This window comes from Cygnus olor, chromosome 6 (assembly GCF_009769625.2).
Source record: "Cygnus olor isolate bCygOlo1 chromosome 6, bCygOlo1.pri.v2, whole genome shotgun sequence".
NCBI lineage: Eukaryota > Metazoa > Chordata > Aves > Anseriformes > Anatidae > Cygnus > Cygnus olor.
Genome location: NC_049174.1, coordinates 12,080,033 through 12,105,913, shown reverse-complemented (window position 1 = coordinate 12,105,913; position 25,881 = coordinate 12,080,033). Strand labels below are relative to the sequence as shown.

Sequence of the window (25,881 nt, the reverse complement as noted above, 5' to 3'; positions counted from 1 at the left end):
TGGCTAATTCCTACTCAGGCAACAGATCCTACCTCAAATAGCCAGGACCTGAAAGATGGGAAGGCAGCTTCGCTTGGTTTCCTTTTCCAGGATGAGTGACCAAAAAAACTCCTTCTTTATCGACTTGCTATATGAATTCTTACTTGGAAAATGGAATCATCTGGAAGAATTGTAGTAGAGATGTTAACATGGTTCCCAGCTCCAGAGAGTTTCTGTTCCTTTTAAGTTGTTAATTTCTATACATAGGTGTCCCTCATCATCTCACAGATCATCATCATCATCATCACAGAATGGTTGAGGTTGGAAGGGACCTCTGAAGATCATCTCGTCCAACCCCCCTGCCAAGCAGGATCACCTAGACCACATAGCACAGGATGGCATCCAGGCGGGTTTTGAGTACCTCTAGAGAAGGAGACTCCACAACCTCTCTGGACAGCCTGTTCCAGTGCTCTGTTACCCTCACAGTAAAGAAATGCCCTCATATTCAGCCGGAACCTCCTGTGCTTCAGTTTGTGCCCTTTGCCTCTCGTCCTCTCACTGGGCACAACTGAAAAGAGACTGTCTCCATCCTCTCGACACCCTCCCCTCAGATATTTAGACACATTGAAGAGGTCTCCCCTCAGTCATCTCTTTTCCAGGCTAAACAGGCCCAGCTCTCTCAGCCTGTCCTCGTATGACAGGTGCTCCAGTCCTCTAATCATCTCAGTAGCCCTCCTCTGGACTCGCTCCAGTAGATCTATGTCCCTCTGGTACTGGTACTATTGTGTCCAGAACTGGACACAGTACTCCAGGTGTGGCCTCACCACCAGGGCTGAGTAGAGGGGGAGGATCACTACCCTTGACCTGCTGGCAACACTCTTCCGAATGCAGCCCAGGATCCCATTGGCCTTCTTGGCCACAAGGGCACACTGCTGACTCATGGTCAGCCTGCTGTCCACCAGGACTCCCAGGTCCCTCTCTGCAGAGCTGCTCTCCAGCAGGTCAGCCCCCAGCCTGTACTGGTGCTCGGGGTTATTCCTCCCTAGGAGCAGGACCCTGCACTTGCCCTTGTTGAACGCCATAAGGTTCCTCTCGGTCCATCCCTCCAGCCTGTCAAGGTCCCACTGAATGGCAACACAGGCCTCTGGTATCAGTCACTCCTCCCAGCTTTGTGTCATCAGCAAACTGAAGATAATCAGAAAGTTTAACTCGGAAAAGGGGGCTTTAAAAGGAATCTGCCTTTCAGCTGCTACTGTTTTAATAGAAAATCTCACTGTGACCAGAACACAGCCTCAGAAAGTTGAAAGAAGCACTCGAGTTCCTGTCCGTTACTGACCTGGTCTGGCCAACCACTCAGAACAGCTTTAATCTCTTAGAAGACGTCCTCATGGATGGCTGTGACTGGAATTCCATATGCACATTCACCATCTTCATTTCAACCAGTAGGAAGTGAAATCCTCTACCTAGAGGTCCATTACAGGCTGTGTAAATCCCCCCTTTGCACTATCAAATCAATGATCTTCTTAAAATAACTCTCTCGTATTAGTAACATTCCCATACATGCATTACACAACAGAAGTATAAGAGTGACAAAAGTTGTGAATGCACTTAGAGACACAGCAGTGAAAGAATGATTTCCACAAGGTCAAACCATGATAATTATATTCTCCAAATATTTCAGGAGGGTAATGTTCACTTTTGTTTTACAATCAAAATCTGTCAGACCATTATTATAAAATAAATTGAAAAACGTCAGAAATCTGCTTCCCTTTACATAGAATGTGACTTATTTCAGTAGCAAACCAGATCAAAGGGTATCAAGTATCCTGGAAGTTCATCAGCGAACCACTACTTGAGAACTGCATCAAGTGTAACATGCAAGGACAAGTGTTGTAGACTTACTCAACCCCAATGGGCATTTGGCATACCTCACATATTATCATACAATTAACAGTTTCTGTTGGAGAGGCCCAGAAATTAAGCAACGAAGATGCTGCAGGTCAAGTTTTACAGATTACCATCCACTTGTGAAGTATTTGTCTGTACGGTCCCAACAGTTCTTCTCATTGCAATCTTCAGATTATATTTGCTTCCAAAATTAAAATGATCACAGAAGCGGTAAACAAACATAACTTACATACATATGTTTTCAAGACTTTCAGAATAGAAAACTCCCACCTTAAGACCAGAAAAAAATAGATACCACACTTTATCATAAGGAAAACAGGTTAAAGTATGTGCGCATCTTCCTCACCTGATTTTATATACAGTATTTTAATACCACATCAATCCTGCTAGTGTAACAAAAGAAATTAATTTAAGCACTTCAGTTCTAACTTCTACCTTTAGATATTTTAACAAAGGTGTTCTGTCCAAAAAAGTGTTGTCATCAATTGTATTTTTAAAACCCAACCTGAGAGTTAGTATAGGCAAACACTGACTAGCAGAGATTACAAAAATCATTTGCTAGAGTCAAAGAATAGCCAGAAAAGTCAGACACAAAACATCTTGATTTTTTTTCAGGAAACCCTTCTTAGCTGGCACCTTCTTCCACTCAGACGTATGCATTATACTAACTGCAGTATCTCAAAAGATGCCAAGACAAACAGACCAAGTCTCCTTGTCAGACACTTTTTTTTTTTTTTTTTAAATTAGAAATAAATAATTGAATCAGTATTATGCAAAAATGAGCTTTTTGCTAGGCAGACACAAACATCTCATCGGGAACCAGAGCAATCTGCACATCAAACTTTCTATCTAAATCCCGGGCTAAAATGTCATGCTTTCCACTAACTTAACTAGGTACTGAAAACACTTTGGAGTGATATGTTAAGGGTTGGAAAACATAACACCCCAAATAAATAATAAAATAAAGTCATAACTAAGTAAATACAAACACATTTGTCTCTAGACGGATTCTGAAGACTGTTTGACAGAAGTCATCAAGAGGAGAATTTGCCATGAGGCAAATTTGCAATCAGCAGGGTAACTGCTATTTGTATTGAGGGAAAACTGAATTGGGGATAACTATTTGAATTGGGAGAAGAAAAAAAAGCCTTTTTAGAGTAGGTAATCTTTGCTAAGAGTTTCAGTTCAGTTCCAAAATAAGTCTGACTTATAAAACTCCCAGGAAACAGACGAAAACCCAAGTCCTTTTATTTGAATTTTAAAGCTGATCAAAAATTAAGACACCCTCCCCCCAAAAACAAACAAAAGCAAACAGAAAAGCCCTGTACCATTGCAACACTGGTCAAACAGCTGCCTGAAGGCCTATTATCCCACATTTGTCTCTAAATGTCTAACATTTACTTAAGGCAAATCATGTTATGCATCCACATGACCCAGTCTCATAAGAACCACCTAACAACAAGTACAACAACACAAGTCCAGCAAAAGATACGAGTATAGTCTTATGTTGTGTGAGATCCTGAGCCACAAGCTGAGGGACGTACCATAACCAACATCTCTAGAAGACAAACTGGAGCTTCAGAAATTCTTTAAACATCAGGATCTATTTCTATCACAGGAAGTGTTTGATGACCTCTCAAGCTTTTCTCTCTTACCCAAAAGAGGCATCTAATTGCAAATGCCAGCAAATTGCAGTAACATACCATGGAAAAAATATAGCTAAAAAACCTGAGAAAGCACAAGAGAACAGTCAAAACATGTTCTGACACAGTTTTAAAATAAAATGTGGTTTTAATGAATGGATAAATTATACAAGTAGCATTTGTGTCTAAATGAGAACTGCTCTTCAACATTATCACACATTAATGAAAAGCGCTCTACAAATACTTTATAGACATAAAAATACACATAAACATGATATACTATCATAAAAGAAATGGAGGCTTTAAAAAAAACCACATTGATATTTATCTTACAAAATCTCCACCGCAGACTGAATTTTAAGGAAAAAAGGAAGATTTTTTTTCCTCTCAAGGAGAACTATACTGACTAATAAAGAATTGAAGTACTTGACTTTATCATCACTACTTTTGTGCTTTTACCAAGCATCCTGGCAAGCTGATTAAGGACCCCCTCATCTCTCCATAATATCAAGAAGTTGCAGCATCTTACAGTCGTAAGGTTAGGAAAACTTCCACACAGTCCACAGGTTAACGAGATACGGTTCAGCTTAGCTGCTGCTGACTTCCTCAAAATTGTCCTCATCTCCCGAAGAGGTTGTGGCAGACCTTTTAGTTTTCATATCTTTATTAGTCAAGCAATAAAAATAATTACGATGCTGCTAAAACAAAGCAACATAGTAGAATTTCTCATCTGTTTTTTCCCCACCTATTACTTTTCCATTACATAAAGAATGCAAATAATTGTCATTTAAAACATTAAAAGAGCTCCTGTAAAAGTGTAAGGATGCATCACACAAGATCAGAATTGCAGCATGTCAGAGTCCCATTCCCATCCAAAACTCTTGTAAGTTGAACTGCTGCACTTCAGATTTTGAATTGTTCAGAAAGAAGCAATGTGCTTTGTCTGTTTTCATTTTTCTCCTCCTCTAAAGGCAAACACTTCTCCTAACTTTCATTATGACAACCTGTGGCAAAAGGAGAGGAAATTTTTAATCATCTCCCTGATTTATTTATAGATGACAATAATTTAATTAAAGAGAACATATTTTATTCCTATCCCAACATAGCATGCATGACATCTCAACTAACAAAATACACATACAAAGTAGGAAAGAACTTGATCTCAAATTTCCTTTTCCTCCCTTCACACTTCCTCTCACATTATGGAAACATCCTTCCAAGTGTGACCTTATCTAATCTAGAGCTTATTCACCATAAGAAATCCCTCTTTAAACCTCCGTGCAGACTGCTCCGTGCAGTCTCCCCCCCCCCCCCCCCCCCCCAAACAAAAGTCTCAGCCTCGGTTAAGGCAGAGGCCAACTACAACATCCACACGCAGAGCTCAGGACAGAATTGTGCATATAGGAAAAAGGCTTCTGACAACTTCAGCAAACTGAAGCTAACAGTGGCCTTGGATTGTGATCTGTTAAAGACCACAAATACCTGTTGCTTTGTTGTAGCATTAAGAATCCCATCATGTAAGTCCATCTTGGAGGATGATACTCCCCTGTCTATAGAAGACGAAAATAACTGACCATGTCTGCAAGTATCAATTTACTCTTTCCAGAAGCAGATACGAATTTTGTACTGTACCCTATTTTACATAGATTGAAATGCAAATATATAATCTGAGATCACTATTCCTTCCTGCCCAAGTAAACAAGATCTGAATATTGATGACAGAGATGTCCACTAAAGCTGCACATGCAAACACCAGGCGATCAGAGAACACAAATGCATAAAACAGTATTAGATGTTGAAGGATTCCTACCCAGAAACACTTTCAAGACATTTGGCCAAGGCAGAAAAGGAATTGCACCTTAGATCAAAGATCCCCCACACAGTCAGTGATAAGCCCTGGTGCTATTTCAGCCACCCAGCAGATGTGCAGCAGCAGGTTAAATGCGGAGAACCCCACATTACTATTCCTCTGCTTCTCCCCTGCCTCTGCAGCAATGGTCCCACACCCGAGGAAAGACAGCTGACCTGTGAACCATTTCCTAAACTACCACGTTTCAGCCGGCACACTTGAGGTAAAATAACCCAGGTTTTGCCCACCTGAACACACTGATCTGAAAACTGCAACACTCAAGGAGCAGATCAGATGCTTCTACCTCAGGGCCACAGTATTAATAGCTTTTTATCTATTCTACTTCGAGGTATAGTCCAACCACATAGCCGGGGGAAGCATAATGAGCACCTGCTCCCAGAAGGTGCTGTCTTGGTCTCCTTCTGCCCTGCCTGCTCTGCTGCACCCAGAGCTTGCCTGTCCATGTGGCCAGCCAGGCCATGGCAGGCAACTAATACACAAAAAAAACAAACCAAACAAACAAAACAGCACAACAACAACACAAAACAAACAAACAAAAGCAATCCAAGAACACAAATGTAATTGCCACAGGGCCATAGGAGCATCATCATCATCATCATCAAACATGAGCGGAGATAGCAGGAAGAAACCGTGCCTTTGGGGACAGCAAACAGACAGAAAGGCTTAACTACAGCATCAGGAATGAAACCTTGGTCTGCCACCCCATCTCTGTGAAATCAGGCCAGGAAAGGAATGTAACCTCATTCCCTTATTGGTCCTTGAGACAGTAAAAACATAAAAACATTCTGAATCGTAGCTAAAGGGTTAAGACCTTAGGTACTATTAAGAAATGGGACACAAAAAAAAAAAAAAAAAAAAGGCTGATATTTTCAGAGAACCCAGCCGCACAACAAGCAAACAGAGACCGCAAGCGAAAGACACTAACAGGACTCAACACCGCCTTCTGGAACTCAAATGACTGTTTAAAAAGAAACTCGACTGCCCTCTGACCTGAGCCGAGCAGAAGACATTTCAGCCCGAGTCCGCATTCACTTGAGAAGCCGCTCAGGGCTGGCTGAAACGACACGCTCGGGAACGAAGCCCCCCTGCGGCCCACCCCGCCCGGCCGCGTCCCGCAGCAGCAGTCCGGCAGCCGCCCGGCGAGAGCCGCAGCGCGGCGAGAGGCGGCGCAACGCGGCCAGGCCGCGGCCTCGCAGCCCCCCAGGCGTCCCCCGGCACCCCCGCGGGCTGCAGCCGCAGCGGAAGCGAGCGGCCGCCCTCCTGCCGCAGCAGAGGCACCGCGCCCCGGCCCGGCCCGGGGAGAAGAGCCCCCCCCCGGCCCCGCTCTCACCTTCCGACAGCTCCAGCTCCAGCTCCGCCAGGCTCTCGCGCACCTCGGGCGGCAGCGGCACCGCGTCCAGGGAGCAGCCCCCCCGCTCCGCCGCCATGGCGCGGGCCCCGCCGCAGCCGCCGCCCAGCACGGCCCCAGGCGGGAGGACGGGGAGCGGCCGCGGCCGCAACGCGCGGAAGCGACGGGCGGGGAGCGGGAGGAAGCGCCGCGCCGCACCGGCCCGGCCCCCGCGCACCGCGCAGCCGCCGCCGCAGCCCCGGGCGCCTGCCCCCTGGCGGCGCAGGCAGGGCGAGGACCCGCGGTGGCGGTGGGCCCGGAGCAGGGGCTTCAAGCGGAGCCGGCGCCCTCCGGTAGCGACGCCCGCGGAAGGGCCTCACACGCGAGGCAGTGGCAGTGCAACCCCCCTGACCCTTCGAAGTAGGCATTTTCTCTGCACCTTCTCCTCCTTGAGTGGTGTTGCAGAAGAACATGTCTCTTCCACCACAGCTGGTATCCCTATGGGCCCTCCCTCTTCAGCAGGAAGGAAAATGACAGAGGATGAAGAGTCTCTGTTTATTCTGAATACAGGACAACTCACTAGTGAGGTGCATGTGTGACAGGTGTAAGGAATCGTAGAATCATAGAATATCCCAAGTTGGAAGTCCATCAAGTCCAACTCCTGGCACCACAAAGGTCTACCCAAAAATTCAGACCATATGACTAAGAGCACAGTACAAACACTTCTTAAACTCCAACAGGCTTGGTGCTGTGACTGCGTCCCTGGGGAGCCTCTTTCAGAGCGCAACCACCCTTTCAGTGAAGAACCTCTTCCTGATACCCATCCTGAACCGCCTCTGTCACAGCCTGACACCATTCCCTCAGGTCCTATCACTGGTCACTAAAGAGAACAGATCGACGCCTGCGCCTCCACTCCCCCTCGTGGGGAAGCTGTAGGCCGTGATGAGGTCTCCCCTCAGCCTGCTCTTTTCCAGCCTCCTCTTTTCCTCTTTTCTGGGCATGTGGTGCCCAGAACTGCACACAGTACTCGAGGTGAGGCCGCACCAGCGCAGAGTAGAGCAGGACAATCACTTCCCTCAACCGACTAGCAATGCCGTGCTTGATGCACCCCAGGATACGGTTGGCCCTCCTGGCTGCCAGGGCACACTGCTGGCTCATATTCAACTTCCTGTCAACCACAACCCCCAGATCCCTCTCTGTGGGGCTGCTCTCCAGCGTCTCGTCCTGCAGTCTATATGTATAGCCAGGGTTGCCCCATCCCAGGTGCAGGACCCAGCACTTGCTGTTATTAAACTTCATTTGGTTGGTGATCGCCCAGCTCTCCAATCTGTCCAGATCTCTCTGCAAGGCCTTTCCACCCTCAACAGAGTCAACAACTCCTCCAAGTTTAGTGTCATCAGCAAATTTGCTCAAAACACCTTCTAGTCCTACATCCAAATCATTTATGAAAACACTGAAAAGAACTGTCCCTAAAATGGAGCCTTGGGGGACCCCACTGGTGACCATCCGCCAGCCTGATGTAACCCATTTACCACAACCCTTTGAGCCCTACCTGTCAGCCAACTGTTCACCCATCGTGTGATGTTTTTTGGTGTGATGTTTCGTCACATATTTAAAAAAAGCCCTTTTTATTGTCTCCCATAGACCTGGCCAGCTTCAACTCTAGTTGGGCTTTGGCCGCACAAAATTTTCTCCCTACAAATGCGAACATCATCCCAGTAGTCCTTCCATGTTGCCTGACCCTGCTTCCAGCAGCCATACACTTTCTTTTTATGCCTAAGATCCAGAAGATCCCTCCCTGGTCAACAAAGCCGGCCTACTGCCCCGCCTGATTGACTTCCGATATTTTGGAATTCAGATATTTGGAAGCTGGAGAATGATGAATCAACAGTTTGGATTAATAATATTATTCTTTACCCTGACCTTGATGCAATCCCGTTTGGTTCATAGCCAAAAAGTCACAAAATGGCCATGGTCCCAAGCCCATGTTAAATACACTGGATTATGGGAACACGTGCCATCAGGGAAAACTTAAACTTCACTACTGTGGTTGTGCATGGAGCTGCGGTGTTTCACCATGACATCTAACCTTGCATTGTCACGGTATAGAGCAATCACTGGAACATCTCAAAACAAAAAGGAAATAAATCTCTCTACTTTAGTTTTACATGGATACAAAATATTTTCAAAAGATGAATGGAGTTGGAATGATTCTCTAAGAATGGCTGAACTTCAAGTCACTTCTGGCCAGACAATACAAATCAGTTGCCGAATAACTAACGGATCTACTTACAATAGGCTGACTGAAATTAAGATAATTTATGCTGATTCTACCAGACCACAGACTTATAGTACTGATTGTAGCAAAATAACTGAACCAAATTCTGATTGCTGGCAGAATTTTACTTTCACCAAGCCTATAATTGTGTACTGTCTTTGGGGTTACAGAGGCACAGAATTACTATTTGAATTTATGATCAATACAGCAACATCTTCATTGACTGCAAAGGATAAGAAGCCTCTGCCCCTGCAGATATTCGAAAATGTACCAACTCGGCCTCCCATTAGTCTAACTCCTTCCATCTTCAACACAGGTCTTTACCTAGTTAAAAATATGGGACAACAAGTTCTCTTTAACCCTAGCTGGTCTCTAAAGGGTAGACCTAGCGCTACACTTTAATATCTACGTTCTCTGAAACAATCTCGGTGCATGCCACGGGATACAACTGGGTTACTGGGAACAGGATTAGGTGCATTAAATAGCATTGATGCTGAGGTCCTAATGAGTAGAATAACTGCTACTACACACAACCTAAGGAAATTGGAATGACCAATAAAATCATCCTTATTGGCCTTAGGAGCAAGTCAATGGCTTCTATCAGACATTTTACCCCATTGGGAACAAATTGAAGAAAAGGATCATCAATTAATTGTAAATGCCCTTGGAAAAACCCAAGGCAATACGTCCCTTGCCTTGAGCTGCATCCAAGTGCAGTTTTGGATACAGTCTGTAGCAGCAGCTATTATTAGAGAGGGAGAAAGAGGAACTTTACCCACTGAAATTCAAGAATTGATTTGAGATAATGCTTCAGAATTTGAAAAGGAGTTTCAAGCATGGTGGCAGTTAGTCAACTTTACCTATTATGCAGAAAGTGATAAAATTATTGCCTTTATACTTACCATAAGCAATGCCACTGTATACAATGTATATCCAAACATTGCATTAGGACTCAGTCATAATGGAACTATACTTTATCCTAAAGAGCGTAAAGTATGGGCCCATCAAAAGGGAGGAAAGTGGCAAACAATTGATGTGAATGCATGTATTGTGCATGAACAAAAAGGCTTCATCTGTGAGAGTAACATACTCGAAGCCCAAGACATTCATCTTGACACTGAACAAAGTATTTGCTACTTTGAGATACATCCTAATGAGACCCTTGAAACTGTACTTGTATATATTGGGAAAGGTTGTGTTTGCATGGTTGTGTTTCCATTGTGATTCTATAGTCATAGATAATGCTATTGTAGATACCAGTAATCATTCTAAAGCTTGTGTTTGTAATTTTACCAAAATTCCAGGATGTGACTTTAGTTACTCAGCTCCGTCACCTCTTATCAGCTTATTGCGTCCAATTATATCTTGCTTCATGATCTGCCGCCTACTCCAATTGGAATGAACCTTACCTTGATGAAGAAATTACTGTTACATGAAGACTTAAAGCAGCTGATGAAACAAGGTCGAGAAAATGGGTGAAAGACTCTGATTACTGTCCATCATGATATTGAAGTACACTGAGTGATGGAAAGAGTAAAGAGAGATGAAAAACACCATTGGTGGGACACTTTGGATAGTCACCAACTGCCACAGGAATCTTCAACAAAATTCTTCACCCTGTTGTTGTTTTGTTAATACTCATTGTATTATGCTTTATGATAACAATTAGTTTGTATGTTTAACTCTGAATCATGATGAAACGTTTAGTATCCCTACATAATATACTTGATGAATCTCGTTCCAAGAATGTATGTGATATACCTGACACATTCCAAATGTTGTGAAGCTTGAGTGACTATAGTCACGGGGTGGATTATGTGGTGTAATTGCCTAAAGTAACTAGGAAATAAAACTAATATTCATATTATAAAGTAAATGTATAGCATTGAAGAGGCTTTCAGGGAAGAGCGTAGCTGCATTACCTGAGCGTTCCCTAGGCTTCCAACTTTAGATGCTATTGCACTGGGGGAACCTGGTGTGCTGACTCTAAGGAGCGTAGAGTGGAGTGGAGACACAGTGGCTAAGCTCTGTGACCAGGTGGGGACTCGATTGTTCTTGTGCACACCGAGACCGATTAGCTGCACTTTTGCTACCCTGAGCCAACGACCTGTCATGTTTTTGACAACATACTGTACTCTAGGGAACTTTTGCTCATTATAATACCAAAACACACCTCCATCCCAAAAGCTGCCCACCTCCAAGGTGCGACCACCCATCACTGAGCACACGCTCTGAATTTCTTGGAGCCTACACCTTTAAACAAAGACAGGAAAACTTTCCACCAATCATAACCAAGATATGCCTGACTAGTCACTGAAGCTCCACCTAAAAGATAAAAAAATAATATAAATTGGCCTAAGAGAGAGAGAGAGGATGGTAGGGAGGCTACTATTGTCAGGGGAGATACCATCATGAGGACATCCTGACTTCTGAGATCAGTCGATGGGCTGAGCCTCTCTTCCCGCCCCCCCCCCCCATTAGGATGCCTTTGGGTGAGATATGAACACCTGGTTTTACTGGGTGTCTCTGTGGAAACTTAGAAATCTCTATAGTCTTTGTGCCTTTTAACGTGTTAATAGCCAGGCTGTGTTCCTGTGTATTTCATGTATGCCAGCTTGCTTTTGCAGACAGTAATTATCACCGGTAATTCAAAGAACCTGTGTACCTGTTGCTGTAATAAATTGCATTGTTCCTAGCCATGATAGTTCTCATTGAACGTGACTAGAGTGCGGGCGTGTTACATTGTTGGTGAATCTGTGAGCGTGATAGTTCAGTACCCAGAACCCGACCAGACCCATATTGGTTAATACGTTATTAGCAAACCTGTGACCGTGATAGTCCAGTACCGTGAATCTGGCCCGTAATGGTTAATCACCTACACCCCCTTAATGCGACAGGTTCACATACAAGCGTGAAATCACGAGTCTTATTTAGTGTCAGTCTTGAATGCTGGTCTAGAAATGGACAGACATTATTTATAATGGAAGATACACGAATGCTGTGTAGGACAAAAAGGACACCAACAGCATTCAGAGGTGTGCAGTTTGACAGAATTCTAAATCTAGCACTAGAATCAGATTTTAAAAAAATAATAAGTTACTGATCCAGCATAAATTTACTTTGTCAATTTGAATGGGTTTAGAACTTTACAGAAGTTAACTCCTTCTTGGCAAGCTTTTATACCAAATTAGGTACTGGTTTTGTTCATTAAATCTCTTAAATTTATGCCAAATCAGGTGTAATAGGTTCTCCAGTAGCAGTCATAGGATAATAGTCAGTAATTTGCACATTGCACAAACTGGATCACATGCACACACTGACCCTAACCCAGGTATAGGACAATGTACAGGTCCATTACCAGGGATAGTGGAAGACTGAGTCAGCCTTTGCAGCAACGTGGGTGGGATCCTACAATATGCAGAACTTTTATTTCCTCTTCCATGCAAAGTTACCTAGTACCTCTAGCTCAAGTGACAGGACATTTCTTACCTGTTATCACAATACTGATGAGAAGGCCAAAGCTCATTTCCAAAGCTAGCTAGCTTGTTTGCTATTATTATTTTTTTCCAATGCAACCTTCAGCCAGCCTAGTAAAAGCTCTCAAAGTTTATAGAATTAGCACAGTGCTAGCTCACTATTAGTGACAGCAGGCACTGGAGAAGCTCTTACTGAACATCAAGAAGGCAGTGCATTACTAATTTCTTGAAGAATAGCCAGGATGTCATACTGTGTTGTCTCTAACAGAAGTTCTTAAAGGGCTGGCGCAAAGCTCAGCTGTGGTCTGCAGAGCACCATGTGGCTCCTGTTTGCACATTTGCCTCTGGAACCAGCAGCCTGGCAAGGGGCAAAGGAAGAACTGAAATGTTCTCTACTCCACCTACAGCAGGCCTGTGGGAAATAGCACCTAGGTGCGGAATGACTCACAGGAGATTCATCACTAAGTCACAACATTGCCCAAGGGCAGCTATGCTTTCTCAGGGCTGAAGGCATGAGCCTGCAGAGTGTCTCGCTTTGCTCCTGTGACCCAGAAATACAGCATTGGATGCTCCCACCAGAAAAATCACAAAAATACCCAGATTTGTCAGGGACAACAGTTTGTTGAGTCAGGCTACAATCAACAGACAGAAACAACTATTGAGGAGCCAAGAGTAGCAGGGGCAGTCCAGCACCTCCAAAACTCTTGTCAGGAGCGTTATCTTCCTGCTCCAAAGGTTGGTACCAGACCTCCACATCCATACTGCCAAGTGGCACAGAAACTTCTGGCATGAATTCAGTAATACTGATTATCCAGGAACACCAAATATATCATGAGTGTAGTCATGGTGTTAAAGTTCCTAGGAAAAGTCCTAAGAACAATATCAGAGTTTCCATATGGAAGCACCTCTGTAGCTGTTGATTTAAGGATATTAGCAAGACTAGGATTTGAAAGCAAGGTTAGACTTTTTTTGTTACTTGTATTAGAACAAGCTCAATCACAGAAGAGTTCAGGGAGTAGTGGCTTGACACTGAACTGGAATATCATGAGAGACTGAGGGAAATAAAAAAAAAAAAGCAAATCCTAAATTCACAGAAGGCTACATGCATCTTTGAGATTTGGGAGGTTTTTTTTTTTTTTTGATATTCTGTTAGTCAATGATCTTACAGAAATATTAAAACCCAAATAATTTTAACAGAAAAAAAAAGTAAAGATTTGTAAGGTGGAAACATAACCATACACTGTAAGAATTCACTAATAAAATGCCATTTTAATAACTTTTTTTTAAACAAAGAATCCAGCTATACACTATAGAAAAATAAACAGACAACTGACAATAGTGATGCCAGCACACTTCAGCTGTTAACTTAGTATTAATTCCATATGACAACGTAAAACATTGTTCTTAGCGAAAAGTAATTTCCTCTTAAAAGTACTAAAATATAATAAAAAGTCATATAAAAATCTGATGCAAAAGCACTGCCCTTTATTCATTTGCACAAGAGATGACAAATGCTTCCATTTGCTAGGGAATAACTCAGAAGGAACCAGTAACTAGGAGGTTTCGCGGTTCAGATTTCAGAAGCATTTGGATCACTTTTTCATGTTTCTCTGTCGAGGTGGGCCTGGAACTTTTCCTAAATATAAATAAAACAAATCAATATTAGAAAACTGCTTGTGTTATGAACCAACAGGATGCAGTTAGCAGCATGTTATTTCCTCAATGTGCTTCACATGAGCTACACTGAAAGCAATTACCATTTTCACAAGCCACCTAGGAACAATATAAAACAAGACTTGAAAGCTTACAATCCTGACAAAGCAAACAGTCACACATTAAGAAAAATGCTCAATCACGGGTATACTCTACACACAGCAACAGAATTGCTTAGTTCAACCCAACCCGTCTTGCGATGATTCAATGTGCATTCTGTTGCTGGACCAAGTATTGTGATTGAGTAGATGTTGTAAAGTTCATTAGCACCTAGGAACTCATTTTGCTCAAAGCGCTGTTCTAAATCACTGCATCATTCTGTAACTCCTTGCAATGTCATTCTGGTAACATGAAAATTTCAAAAATGGTATGCACTGTGCTCTAAAAATTGTGTTCCAGTAAAGTACTTCACACCTAGCATAACACAAAATAGTCTGTGAAATACTATCAGGTTTCAATTCTAACATTTGGTTATCTGCATCTGCCATAAACGATTACAGTATTCAGGAGAAGGAAAAAAAAAGCAATCATGTTAAGGGTTCTAGGAAAAGTCCTGCTGAGAACAATGTCCAAGTTTCCACATGGAAGTGTCATTGTAGCTGTTGGTTTTAGAGATATAAGCAAGACTAGGAGTTGTAAAGTTAAAAGTCTAACTTTGCTTATTTTTTTTTTTAACTTGTATTAGATCAAGCCAGAGAGAAAAACAAGCAACGTTCTGGACTTTCACCAGAGCTATTGTCCAGCTATACCAGGCTCCTATGAACTTCAAAGCCAGCATTTCTCTCTTTCTAGAGAGAAAATCATGTGATTTTCAAGTTTAAATTTTCAAGGTGAACACTAAAAATGTACTATGACTGCAACATGTATAAGAATTTGCCTCAAAGTTAACTTTAAAAGTTATTTTCCAAATGCATAAACCAGTACTACTCACAATTACCCATACCTTCCATAATTTGTGGGGAACTGAATGAGAATACAGTATCTCTACAATGTAGATTAAATGTTCAGACTGAACATTGAATTGAGGAACCACTGAAGTAGATGTGTTTTGAATGAGTATCTGCAGTAACTGCAGGGCCAAGAGTCACTAATACCGTGATCAGCAATTGAATGCCTACTCCTTCTCCCATAAAATCACCTCAGAGATGATCTGCTGGTAAAGACCAAAGAAGTGGTCAGCAATAAGAATACAAGTGACTGCCACAGAAGTCAGTCTGCAGGTTCACTGAAGTATTTTTTTCCTCATCTCAGGTCAACCAACATAAAACCACACATCTTTGGGCATAAGCTGAAGGACAGTTATAAAATGAAAGACTGCCTGGGAAACAGCAGTTGACAATGGTTATGCTCAGTGAAAGAAACATATAGGTGCTGTCACCTAGAAAACAGTGACCGTAGTGACCCAAGATTGACTTTCTGAATTAAACAACTGATCCTGGGAATGAGCAGCCAGAAGCAATACAGGGAAGGAAGGAGCAATAGCAGATGAAAGGGGTAACAGTTGGACAAAAACATTAATAACATCATCTGACTTGATGGTCCACAGATGTTGAGACCAGGAAACTCAGTAACATAAACCTGGATGGGTAAAGCAAGTTTTGGGGAATATGCTCCAAAGACCCTAGAGGAATATCTGCCAGCAGGTCCTTCTAACTGCATAGAGTCAGTGGAGTCACGCAGCAGGAGGCACTGGAGCCTTGTACTGCTCCCTGGTAAGGGGATGATTTGGACCATGGTAAGCATGATCTCATTCTTGTCGGTGACTTAAGCTAGCATGGGCGCCCTCTCCCCCAGCCACCTGCTGGGATTGGTGTGCAGAAGCATGATCTTTCCTGGAGCAGCCATGGGATGGACTGTGTGAGCCACTCCTGTGTTTGTGCATATTGTAAATATTATGCTGCTGTTTTAATAGGTGTTTCATTTAGAATTACTGCTTCACTAACTTCACTATACTTTTATAACTTCTTGTTAATAAGTACTTGAATTAAGCAGACTTGTCTTTTTCCTGACAATCACAGCCACATTGCTTGCAATCCAGAAATACTAATACACCAGAAACAGTTTAGATCTAAGTCCCAAAAATAAGAAAACAATGGAGAACACATCTAATCATATCTTTCCGTCATATTTTCTCCCCATTTTACTTTGAGGAGGGGGAGTGGTTGAGGTGTTAGCTACATGGAGTAATACCTCTACAGTGACAAATGAGGGAAATATGATAGTTCATGCTACAGAGGCAGCCCTATTCAACTATTACCTTTAAGTCAGAGAATCATTGTAAGTTAACTCCATACACTTCATTTAAAATACACAACTTGCTAACTTAGACTTTTTGATAACGGGAGGGGAAAAAAATTGCATGGAAATTATTCACCTTTATCTCTGAAGAATTTCACTGAAGTTATATTCTGAGAAATGCCACACTTGGACTAATTTTAGATATGATTCACAAAAAGGTTTAGTTTCAGAGACTTATTTCTTTCTATCCCCCCCCAAATTATTCATTAAAATGATGAATGATACTCTTTACATTCTTTAAGTATTATAGGCAGAGTATAATATAGGCAGAGTCCTTAAGTATTGTAGGAAGACCCTTGTTAAAAGAAACCCAGACTGCTTGCAGTTCTGAGAGGTAGCATGGTTCCTCTTACCTAGTTGCACACCTCCTAGTCTTTGCTGGATAACCTCCAAGCGATGGATATATTCTGTTAGTGATCGTTCAGGATCCTGAATAGGCACAAATGACTTTTCTGAAGCTGAACTTGTGGATGGAGTCAATCTTAAAAAGGAAAACAAAGAATTTTGTTCTTATTGCATGCTGTCCTGGTTTCATCTGGGATTGAGTTAATTTCCCTTCTAGTAGCCGGTAGGGTGCTGTGTTTGGGATTTAGGATGAGAATAATATTGATACCATGCTGATGTTTTAGTTGCTCCAGAGCAGTGCTTACACTAAGCCAAGGACTTTTCAGCTTCTCACACTGTCCTGCTAGTGGGCAGACTCGGGGTGCAGCAGGAGCTGGGAAGGGACAAACCCAGGACAGCTGACCCAAACTGGCCAAAGGGGTATTCCATACCATCTGACGTCATGCTGAACAATATGGGGGAGCTGGCCAGGGTGGGGGGGCTGGCTGCTCGGGGATAGGCTGGGCATTGGTCAGCAGGTGGTGAGCAATTGCATTGTGCATCACTTGTGTCGTACACACTATTATTAGTAGTACTATTATCATTATTGTTATTTTCCTTTCTTTCCTGTCCTAATAAACTGTCTTTATCTCAAACCACAGGCTTTCATTTCTTTCTGATTCTCTCCCCCATCCCAGAGAGGGAGGGGGGAGGGTGAGCAAACGGCTGTGTGATGCTTAGCTGCTGGCTGGGTTAAACCACAACACACGCTCTAATTTAATTAATTTATTCATACAGACAGTATTTCAATACAAATAATACAAAGCAAACTAGAAAATCGGTAAACACCACCATCACCAAAACCTCACATATACCTGGATTGAAAACAAAATAGGCTAGGCAGCTTTGTATACAAGGGATTCAAAAAAATGCTTTGGTAAGAACTGGAATACCAACAACTCTCACTCTCCTGATATGCAACCAGAAGTCCCTCAGGTAAGAAAGCTGCAGTCAGATGTAAGATCAAATGCCCAAGTGAGAAAAGTCCTACTTCTGTGGAGAAGGACTAGAGAATAGTATGCTGCATCCGAGTGCATACTCTCCTGGTCAGCAGGTAAAGGGCTATCTTGAAAAATCTCATAGGACCCTCTACGTGATACACTGTCTGTATTTCTTTTCTCTACATGATTAACAGATAAGAAAGATACATTTGTGGGGACACTCTATGCAAACATACTGCTACTCCAGAGTTGGCAGGTTTTCCTTCCCCTGCACCTTTTGATTAATGAAAGGTAGTTCCTATCCATTAATTTCCTTCTGTGTATCTTTGCCAGGAAATAAGAAAGAACAGACATCATTTCACCTATTTTGCATCCACATTTGACTTTAGCTATCACTAACCCAATCATTCAGACTAAACAGTCGGTGCCTATTACTGTTATTATCCTTGTTCCATACAATACGGTTGACTTCTCAATAGGTAAGCTGTCGGCTACTGTTTCTATCAGACCCTGATGCATGCAGAGTCAGAGGAATAGGATAGGGTAGAATTTAGGCTTTTGGGAAATGCTTGCAAGTCTACAACTCTCCAAAATGTTCTGCTAAGTTCTATGCAAAACAAAGTACTATCTATCCTTCCCAACAAGCGCTGCCCGATCCTGTTTCCCAAATTAGTCAGAAATGTTAAAAGACAGAAAAACAACAAAAATCAACAACTAAAACAATTTGGAGCATCTGCTGACTTTGAGCACCCATAGATGACCACAGCTATTTTCTTGTTACTCAGTGCCCCTGGTTTTGGCTGTGATAGAGTTTATTTTCTTCATAGCAGCTGGTATGGTGCTGTGTTTTGGATTTAGGATGAAAATATCATTGATAACACATTGATAATGTAAACACTGCTCTGGAACAAATAAAATAAGTCAAGGACTTTTCAGCTTCTCATGCTGCCCTGCAAGTGAGGAGGCTGGGGGTACACAATGAGCTGGGAGGGGACAGAAGCAGCAGGACAGCTGACCCAGACTGGCCAAAGGGATGTCCCATACCACGGCATCATGCTCAGCAATAAAACTGGGGGCATTGGCCAAGGGAAGCTACTATTGCTTAAGATCTGGATGGGCATGTCAGCCCAGGTAAACAATTGCCTTGTACATCACCTGTCCATCCCATTCCCCCTCCCCTCCCCCCCCCACCCGAGTCTTTATCTCAATCCACAAGTTCTCTCATTTTAACTTTTACAATTCACTTCCCCATCCCAAAGAGGGGAAGTGAGAGAGAGGCTGTGTGGTACTCAGCAGCCTACCTGGTTAAATCACAATGCTCAGTTTTCTTTAACCAGCAGACGATTTTATTCATAAAGTATCCAATTTATAACAAGAAAGTTAAAAAAAACATGCCAAGCTGATGGAACTGTGAAATGCTACCATTCACATCAACTGCTACAAGTCTGTATTATAAGAAGGAAGCCACAGATGAGGAATAACTTGTGGCTATGCATTATTTGAGGTTACTCTGGGAGCTTGGAGAGCCTGGAACTGGTAAGATCAACAACAAATGAAGGCCACGTCCCTCCAGCTCCAGCACTGAGCTTGCAGCTCAGGCGTTTTCTTAGCAGCACTGTGCAAAACGCCACCTGTGACATCCAACCCAGCAACAATCATCTGGGATCATATTCCTGTGCAGAACTGGACATAATTCATGAAAAACTGGAAAAAACACACACAGCAAGTTCCCCACCTCCCATTCAGCGTGTTCACTGTCCGAAGGCAACTAATACTAATGCAACACTGTCCTATGGTAGAAGAGCCACTTCCGCTGGAAGGTGAACCTACTTTCTTGCATTCTTAAAATAAATCTCCAGTTTAGAAGGCAAAAGCACAAGAATTACCCCTCAAAGAAGATAACAGACATTACCATTTTAAATACTTCAGCCTGTCCAAATGAAATTGGGGAATACCACTAGAAGTATTCTCAGTCCAAGAACATCAGACATACTCAAAGAAAATGAGAAATTTTCTTCTCCTGTGGCATCTTGAACCAAATTAAATACTTACCAGACCTAAGAAAACAAATACCTCTTCTTGTTCAAGTACCTCCTCCAATAAGTTGTTACGTTTTTAGGAAAGACTGTCCAATATGGCGATTACACAGAATGCAGACTGACCTGTTGTGTGACCAGTGAGAGGATCTGGGGGAGTGGCTCAAAAATCTCCCAGAGCTGGTTCTGTGACACAACCCAGTGTCCCGGGTTGGGGGAGAGCTGACATTAACAGCTAGGAGCTGCTGCTGTTTCAGAATTTCCGTTCTAGCACCAGAGGCTGTATTAAGAAGAAAACAGTTTAAAAGTATTCACTGAGAACCCACTCAAAACAGCCTATTATAAATACAACCAATAAATAAATAAATAAAAACACAAGAATTGCAGCAGCATACATTTGGTTTTGGTTTTAAATGCACCGATAGAAAATATATTTCAACTAATGCCTTTTTTATATTTTTAAATCAGATTTAACAGAAATTTGACATTTCAGTGTTCAAATTGTTTTCTGCAAATGGAGAACTTGCATTGTTTTCCTTATCCAGACTTACTTTCTCGTCAGCTATTGCCATATCTGCACATTCCAACATCTGACACAAGCAAATTTTTTTTTCCCAAGAAATTCTAATAACTACTTTTTTCTCTAACTATGTATGTTAAGTGTTGACTTACACTTTTCTGGTTGCGACACAGATAGCAGAAAAAGAAGAGGAATTTGTTGTATTTTTAATAACAAATAACCCAGACAGATAAGTCCTCTTTTAAATCACTATAAATGATTTGATTTCTCCTTTTGTGAGGCTGCCAGATGCAATTTTGTAGTGAGGTTAGAAGTTAAGAATGTATTTCAGGATTCAAGTTTTGTAGGAACACAACAATAATATATAGGAAGGGTGTTATTTATTTATTTATTTTTAATAAGTATTCCTGACTTAGAATACTGAAAATGATGTAGTGTGTTCATGTATCACGTAATGGAAAATGTACCATTAAATCTGAATTTTGTTTAGTGTTCAAAGCCACAATTGGAATATTACATATAATGGGACAGTTGTACAATATTGAGTCCCATATTAGGATGTTTGTTCGAGTTCTTATAAACATATCCGTAAGCAACTCAAAGGAACACAACCCTTACTGAATTCTATCAGACCATCCATCCATCTGATTCTGTTTGTCATCTACGACAGCACTTAACAGATAAAACAGTTAACCTGTCATCAGATTAAGTCTCTTCTATATGTCTGGAACCATTTAAAACCCTTTTTCACCTCTGGCAACACAAGTACACCCCTTCTCAGACTTATTTTTGATATTGCATGTACCAATTTCAGTACTGTTACAGCAGTATTTGTCCTTATCTTATTAACTCATGGCATTAATTTCCACTATAAGTAGCTTTAAACTGTATGAAAATTCTTTGATAAGTTTAATGAACATTGGGTCATTCAATGAGCTTGAGCAGTTGCAGTAAAGGGAGAAGAGGAACAGCTGGCTACTGTTTTAAAATTATGAATTCTGTAAGTTTTCAATTTTAAGTTCTTACAATGTCATTACAATGTCATTTTAAACTCAATCATTATATGCTGAGGAAACAAACAGATCTTTGTTAACACAAACATACTTTGCCTTTTTGTTGTGTTTTTTATTTGTTTTTTAATGACACACATCACTACAGAAAAATTATGATTTAAGAAGTATAACTACCCCAACGCCTTACCTGTATTACCTCCTATACTATGAGGAATGGTTTCACCCTGTGCACTCTTTCTGTAAAGTTTGTTCCACTTTTTCACCAAAAACTTCAACCTTGATAACAAAATTAATTTGTACAATCATTAACAACAAGCAAAAATAAACTAAGATTTAATATTAAACTCTTTGTTGGTACAAATCATATGAAACAACACAAGTAACAATCCTTGTAGGAATGGAGAAAGAATTCTTCAATTTCAGTCCTTAGAATGAAGGCTTATACCATTTTGCTTTACAACAATACTCCGAGGGTTCCAGAGGCACAGCACAATTTACACTTGGTTTACATTAAATAACATTTAAAGTCTAGCAGGTCAACACAACAATCCACAAGAATTCTTGACAGCTGACAGAGGTCTGTCATAATAAAATCCCAGAACACCTGGTTTCACTGACTCAAATGCCATTTTCATTATATTGCTAACTGAATGGATATGATTCATCATGGAGACACAGCTAGATCCAGCCCACAGAAAACTTGCTTTCAGCCAGGTAAGGGAAGAAGATGAAAAGAGCAAGCAAACACTGCCTGAGAAACCCCAGCTCTTCTCCAATCTGCCACAGGCCATGTCAGAAAACTAAATTCACTGCAATTCACTGAAAGTTTCTGCTTACAGCAGAGCCAGCAGTGTGCAGTGCACAGCTACTGCCAGTGTCCTCCCAATGAGGATTATGTCACCCATCACTCCTACGCAGCACCATGAAGACCTGAGCTTAAGAGCCTGGGGTAACAGCAGATTGTTTACATTACTTTTTTTTTTTTTTTAATCTTTTTACGTACTTTTTTTTCCCCACAGTTACTAAACACTGAAGAAATCTATTGAGGACACAACCATGTGAACCTATACATCTAGGGAAGAAGAAAAATCCAGTAAGCCAGTCCCTCAAAATGGTTCAAGTTTGGATGGCAAAAAAGGAACAGACATTGGAGCTTAACCACAACATCCTCTTGAGTCTTGGGATGCAGATGCTGCGAGCTGTGGGATGGCAGATAACACCCTTGGTTTGTATCTGGCCCTGAGGCACTGGAAATGTCTGCAAGTTTTGGCACTGCTCTTCCACTCCAGCTCTAACCTCCAGGGAGTTTTGTGGCAGCTCCTCCTGCCTCAAAGGATTAGTTCGGAGGTCACTTTTCCTCCATCCTTTGATACGGCTATCATAGCATCCACCTCAAAGACAACAGTACAAAGACATCCTGTACCATCTCCTGAAAGTCTTAAGCTTCTTAATAACATTCTTTACAAGACAAGGAGATTGCTCAGAAGTAACTATCTATTAAATTTAAAACTTTTTTCATTAGATGGACACGAAAGACATTATGAGGTGGTGTATTGTTCTAAGCACAGGTATCAAAATCCACTCCATAGTAAACAACTGCGTATGACAGAATCACGCCCAATGAAACAAGGGCTATTGAACTCAACAGGAAAATCATCTTTGATGAGACAATAACATTACGATACAAAAGAGAATATCCAGTGCATCCAAATGGACAAGAACTGAAAGGACATCAGTTTGTAATTGCTATGCATTGATTTGCAAATATATTGCATCTGAGCATCTCTCAAGAAGACAGATACAGCTTTTGCAAATCTTTGGTTTAGTACAAATGCAACTTAGCACTGACTCTGAAATAGAAATCTGGCCAAAGTTACAGCTAATGAGTCACATCTGAACTAGTTTTGGAGAAATCTTTTGCTTAATATTAAGTACAACAAACCATCGGAACTATTCATTTTTTTTTTATATTTCCAAGAAAACAAGTGTTCTGGTTTTACCTTGATACAGCGATGACTGCTCTGACTGCACATCTGAACTTGGTAAAAGGGCGGGAATGGGAAACAGAAAGCTGCAGGTCTGCAGGTGCAGGGTAGATTCCCATACGTGCTATTAGAGACAGGGTTGCTTGCTCACAGTCCTGAAATCCGCCGAGGAGCAGCAAGAGGTATTTCTTCTGATAAACTAGAGCCTTTCTAAAGCTCTCTGCTCTTAGGTACTTCCTATATAATTTCTGCATCTGGAGAAAAAAAAAATCTAGCCATTAAAATTTAGCTACATTAAGCCCAGAAAAGTTGATTGTTTTTTCCAGCGAGGTTTCCCACAAATCAGTTATGCATCAGTATTTAAACTTATTTTGCTTTGCAATACTGTGGAAAGCTATTTAATAATTATGAAGTATGGAAGAATTGTACATTTCTCTTTAAAATGAATTTTTGAACGAGTATCTGTACTACCAACTCTGCACCAAAACTGTCCAAGTTACAAAGTAGTGGTATTGTACTCTGAACACCATATAAGAAGGTTTGTGGTAGTCTACTGAATTTCTGTACACCCATGGAGTATTGACTTGACTAAAGTTTTGTCATGATTTCTCATTGGTGTACTGTCTGTACTACAGACACAAGGGCAGCTGCAACACCTCTGTACCTAGCTAAAAGCACCCAACTTTGGAGTGTCAGACTGCCTTAAATCTGAAAGTTTCACAACAAAATTGTCATACCTGAGATTCTAACACTGTTTTACTCTTCAACAATTAAAATAGCATTTGTATTAAATATTAACCATAAAGCACATCAGTATAAGTGCCCACCTAACTTAATTATAATTAAATTTGTCAGAATAAAAGTATTTAAGATTAGGAAAAAAGAAATATAAAAATCTAGATGTTTGATAATTTCATGCTTAGACAACAAATCTGGATCTCCCTCACATTTAAATGTAGAAAGAGATTACAAAAGGTAGGTGACTTTTGGTGCAAGTCTCTGTCTAATATCAAGAAAGTTAAAAAGTATCTTTTCTGACATCGGACATATGAGGAAAGAATGTTCCTAATTTAATATGCAGCTTCTAAAATCATTTAACCATATGATCACCTTTTAAAATGGCAACTGAAAAGATTACAGTATTAAGTTCAAATTAAATGCCATAAACTGACAGATACTTAAAACCTTAGTGGCTGGAAAGGTGTCCAGCAGAAAAGAACCTGGGGATGCTGGTTGAAAGCTGGATGAACATGAGCAAGCAGTGAACACCAATGGCAGCCTGGTCTGCATCAGAAACAGCATGGCCAGCAGGACTAGGGAAGTGATTGTCCCCTTGTACACGGCATTGGTGAGACCGCACCTTGAATGCTGTGTTCAGTTTTGGGCCCCTCACTACAGGAAGGCTACTGAGTTGCTTGAGTTTGTGGAGAGAAGAGCAATGAAGCTGGTGAAGGGAGTAGAGAACAAGGTTTGTGAGGGGGAATTGGGATTGTTTAGTCTGGAGGATCCTGAGGGGACACCTCATCCCTCTCTTCTACCAGCTACCTGAAAGGAGGTTGTAGTGAGAAGAGTGTCAGTTTCTTTTCTCAGTTGGCAAGTGACAGGACATTAGGAAGTGTTCTCAAATTGTGTCAGAGGAGATTTAGACTGGACATTAGGAAGAATTTCTTCACAGGGAGGGTGGTTAAGAATTGCATGGGTTGCCCAGGGAAGTGGTAGAGTCCCCATCCCTAGAGGTATTTAAGAGATGTGTGGGCATGGCACTGAGGGACTTGGTTTAGTGATGGGACTCAGTAAGTCAGGCTGATGGTTGGACTTGGTTGTCTTAAAGGTCTTCCAACCTAAACGATTTCATCCCTATAAATCTGAACTGCATGATGCCTGGCCCCCCTGTAACAGCAAGTTTTTATCATATTAATAATAAAGACAACCCAAGCAGAATTACTAAATTAGTTGCTCTACATGTGACAATAATCACTTAGGCAATGATCAAGAATGATAATACCAAGGACTGAACTTTCCAGATGGTTTTATGACCTTGAGTTGGTAATAGTTCTCACACAGCAAATCTGTGCAACAGGCAAGATACTGAGAGCAAAGTGCCAACGGTTTAAATGATGTGCTAATGGTTACAGCACTGTCTGCTCCTAAAGCTCCAGACTAGCTCCAGAAGCTCCATTGGCTAGCCATCACTATCATTTTACCTTAGGACTGGAAGTTTCTACCACTGGTTTGTTTTCAATTTCAACAGTTGCTTTAGCCAGTTCAGACTCTGCCCGTTTCAATGCATTCTGCAGAATGCTTCTCTCTTGCTGCCAAGCGTCTCTTTCCAGTTGTTGAACAGAATCAGCATCATCTGTAGATCTGATCTAAAAAGAAAACAAAAGTACACGAGCTATGATAGTTCTCACACATTATTTGACTTGAGATGTTTGCCTGTAGAAGTAATAACCTAACTTTATGGACAAACTAAAAAACTATCCTGATAGTCACTAGTGGCATTCAGGTGT

The 25,881-nt window shown here is 41.6% G+C and overlaps 2 protein-coding genes across 2 annotated transcripts in view; both read right to left on the bottom strand.

Moving 5' to 3' along the window:
* DIP2A (disco interacting protein 2 homolog A) overlaps window positions 1-6,942 on the bottom strand; it is a 117,753-nt gene extending 110,811 nt beyond the window's left edge. Inside the window, 1 exon segment of the mRNA XM_040561434.1 lies at window positions 6,731-6,942. Within this exon segment, the coding sequence (XP_040417368.1) occupies window positions 6,731-6,827 (97 nt within the window). The 5' untranslated portion in view covers window positions 6,828-6,942.
* A 6,788-nt stretch (window positions 6,943-13,730) lies between these two features.
* PCNT (pericentrin) overlaps window positions 13,731-25,881 on the bottom strand; it is a 102,894-nt gene continuing 90,743 nt past the window's right edge. The window contains exons 49-54 of the mRNA XM_040560982.1: window positions 25,576-25,740; window positions 23,387-23,625; window positions 21,574-21,662; window positions 19,980-20,133; window positions 16,846-16,973; window positions 13,731-14,117 (exon numbers count right to left, since the gene is read on the bottom strand). Coding sequence (XP_040416916.1) covers window positions 14,074-14,117; window positions 16,846-16,973; window positions 19,980-20,133; window positions 21,574-21,662; window positions 23,387-23,625; window positions 25,576-25,740 — 819 coding nt within the window. The 3' untranslated portion in view covers window positions 13,731-14,073. The remainder of the gene's footprint in view (window positions 14,118-16,845; window positions 16,974-19,979; window positions 20,134-21,573; window positions 21,663-23,386; window positions 23,626-25,575; window positions 25,741-25,881) is intronic.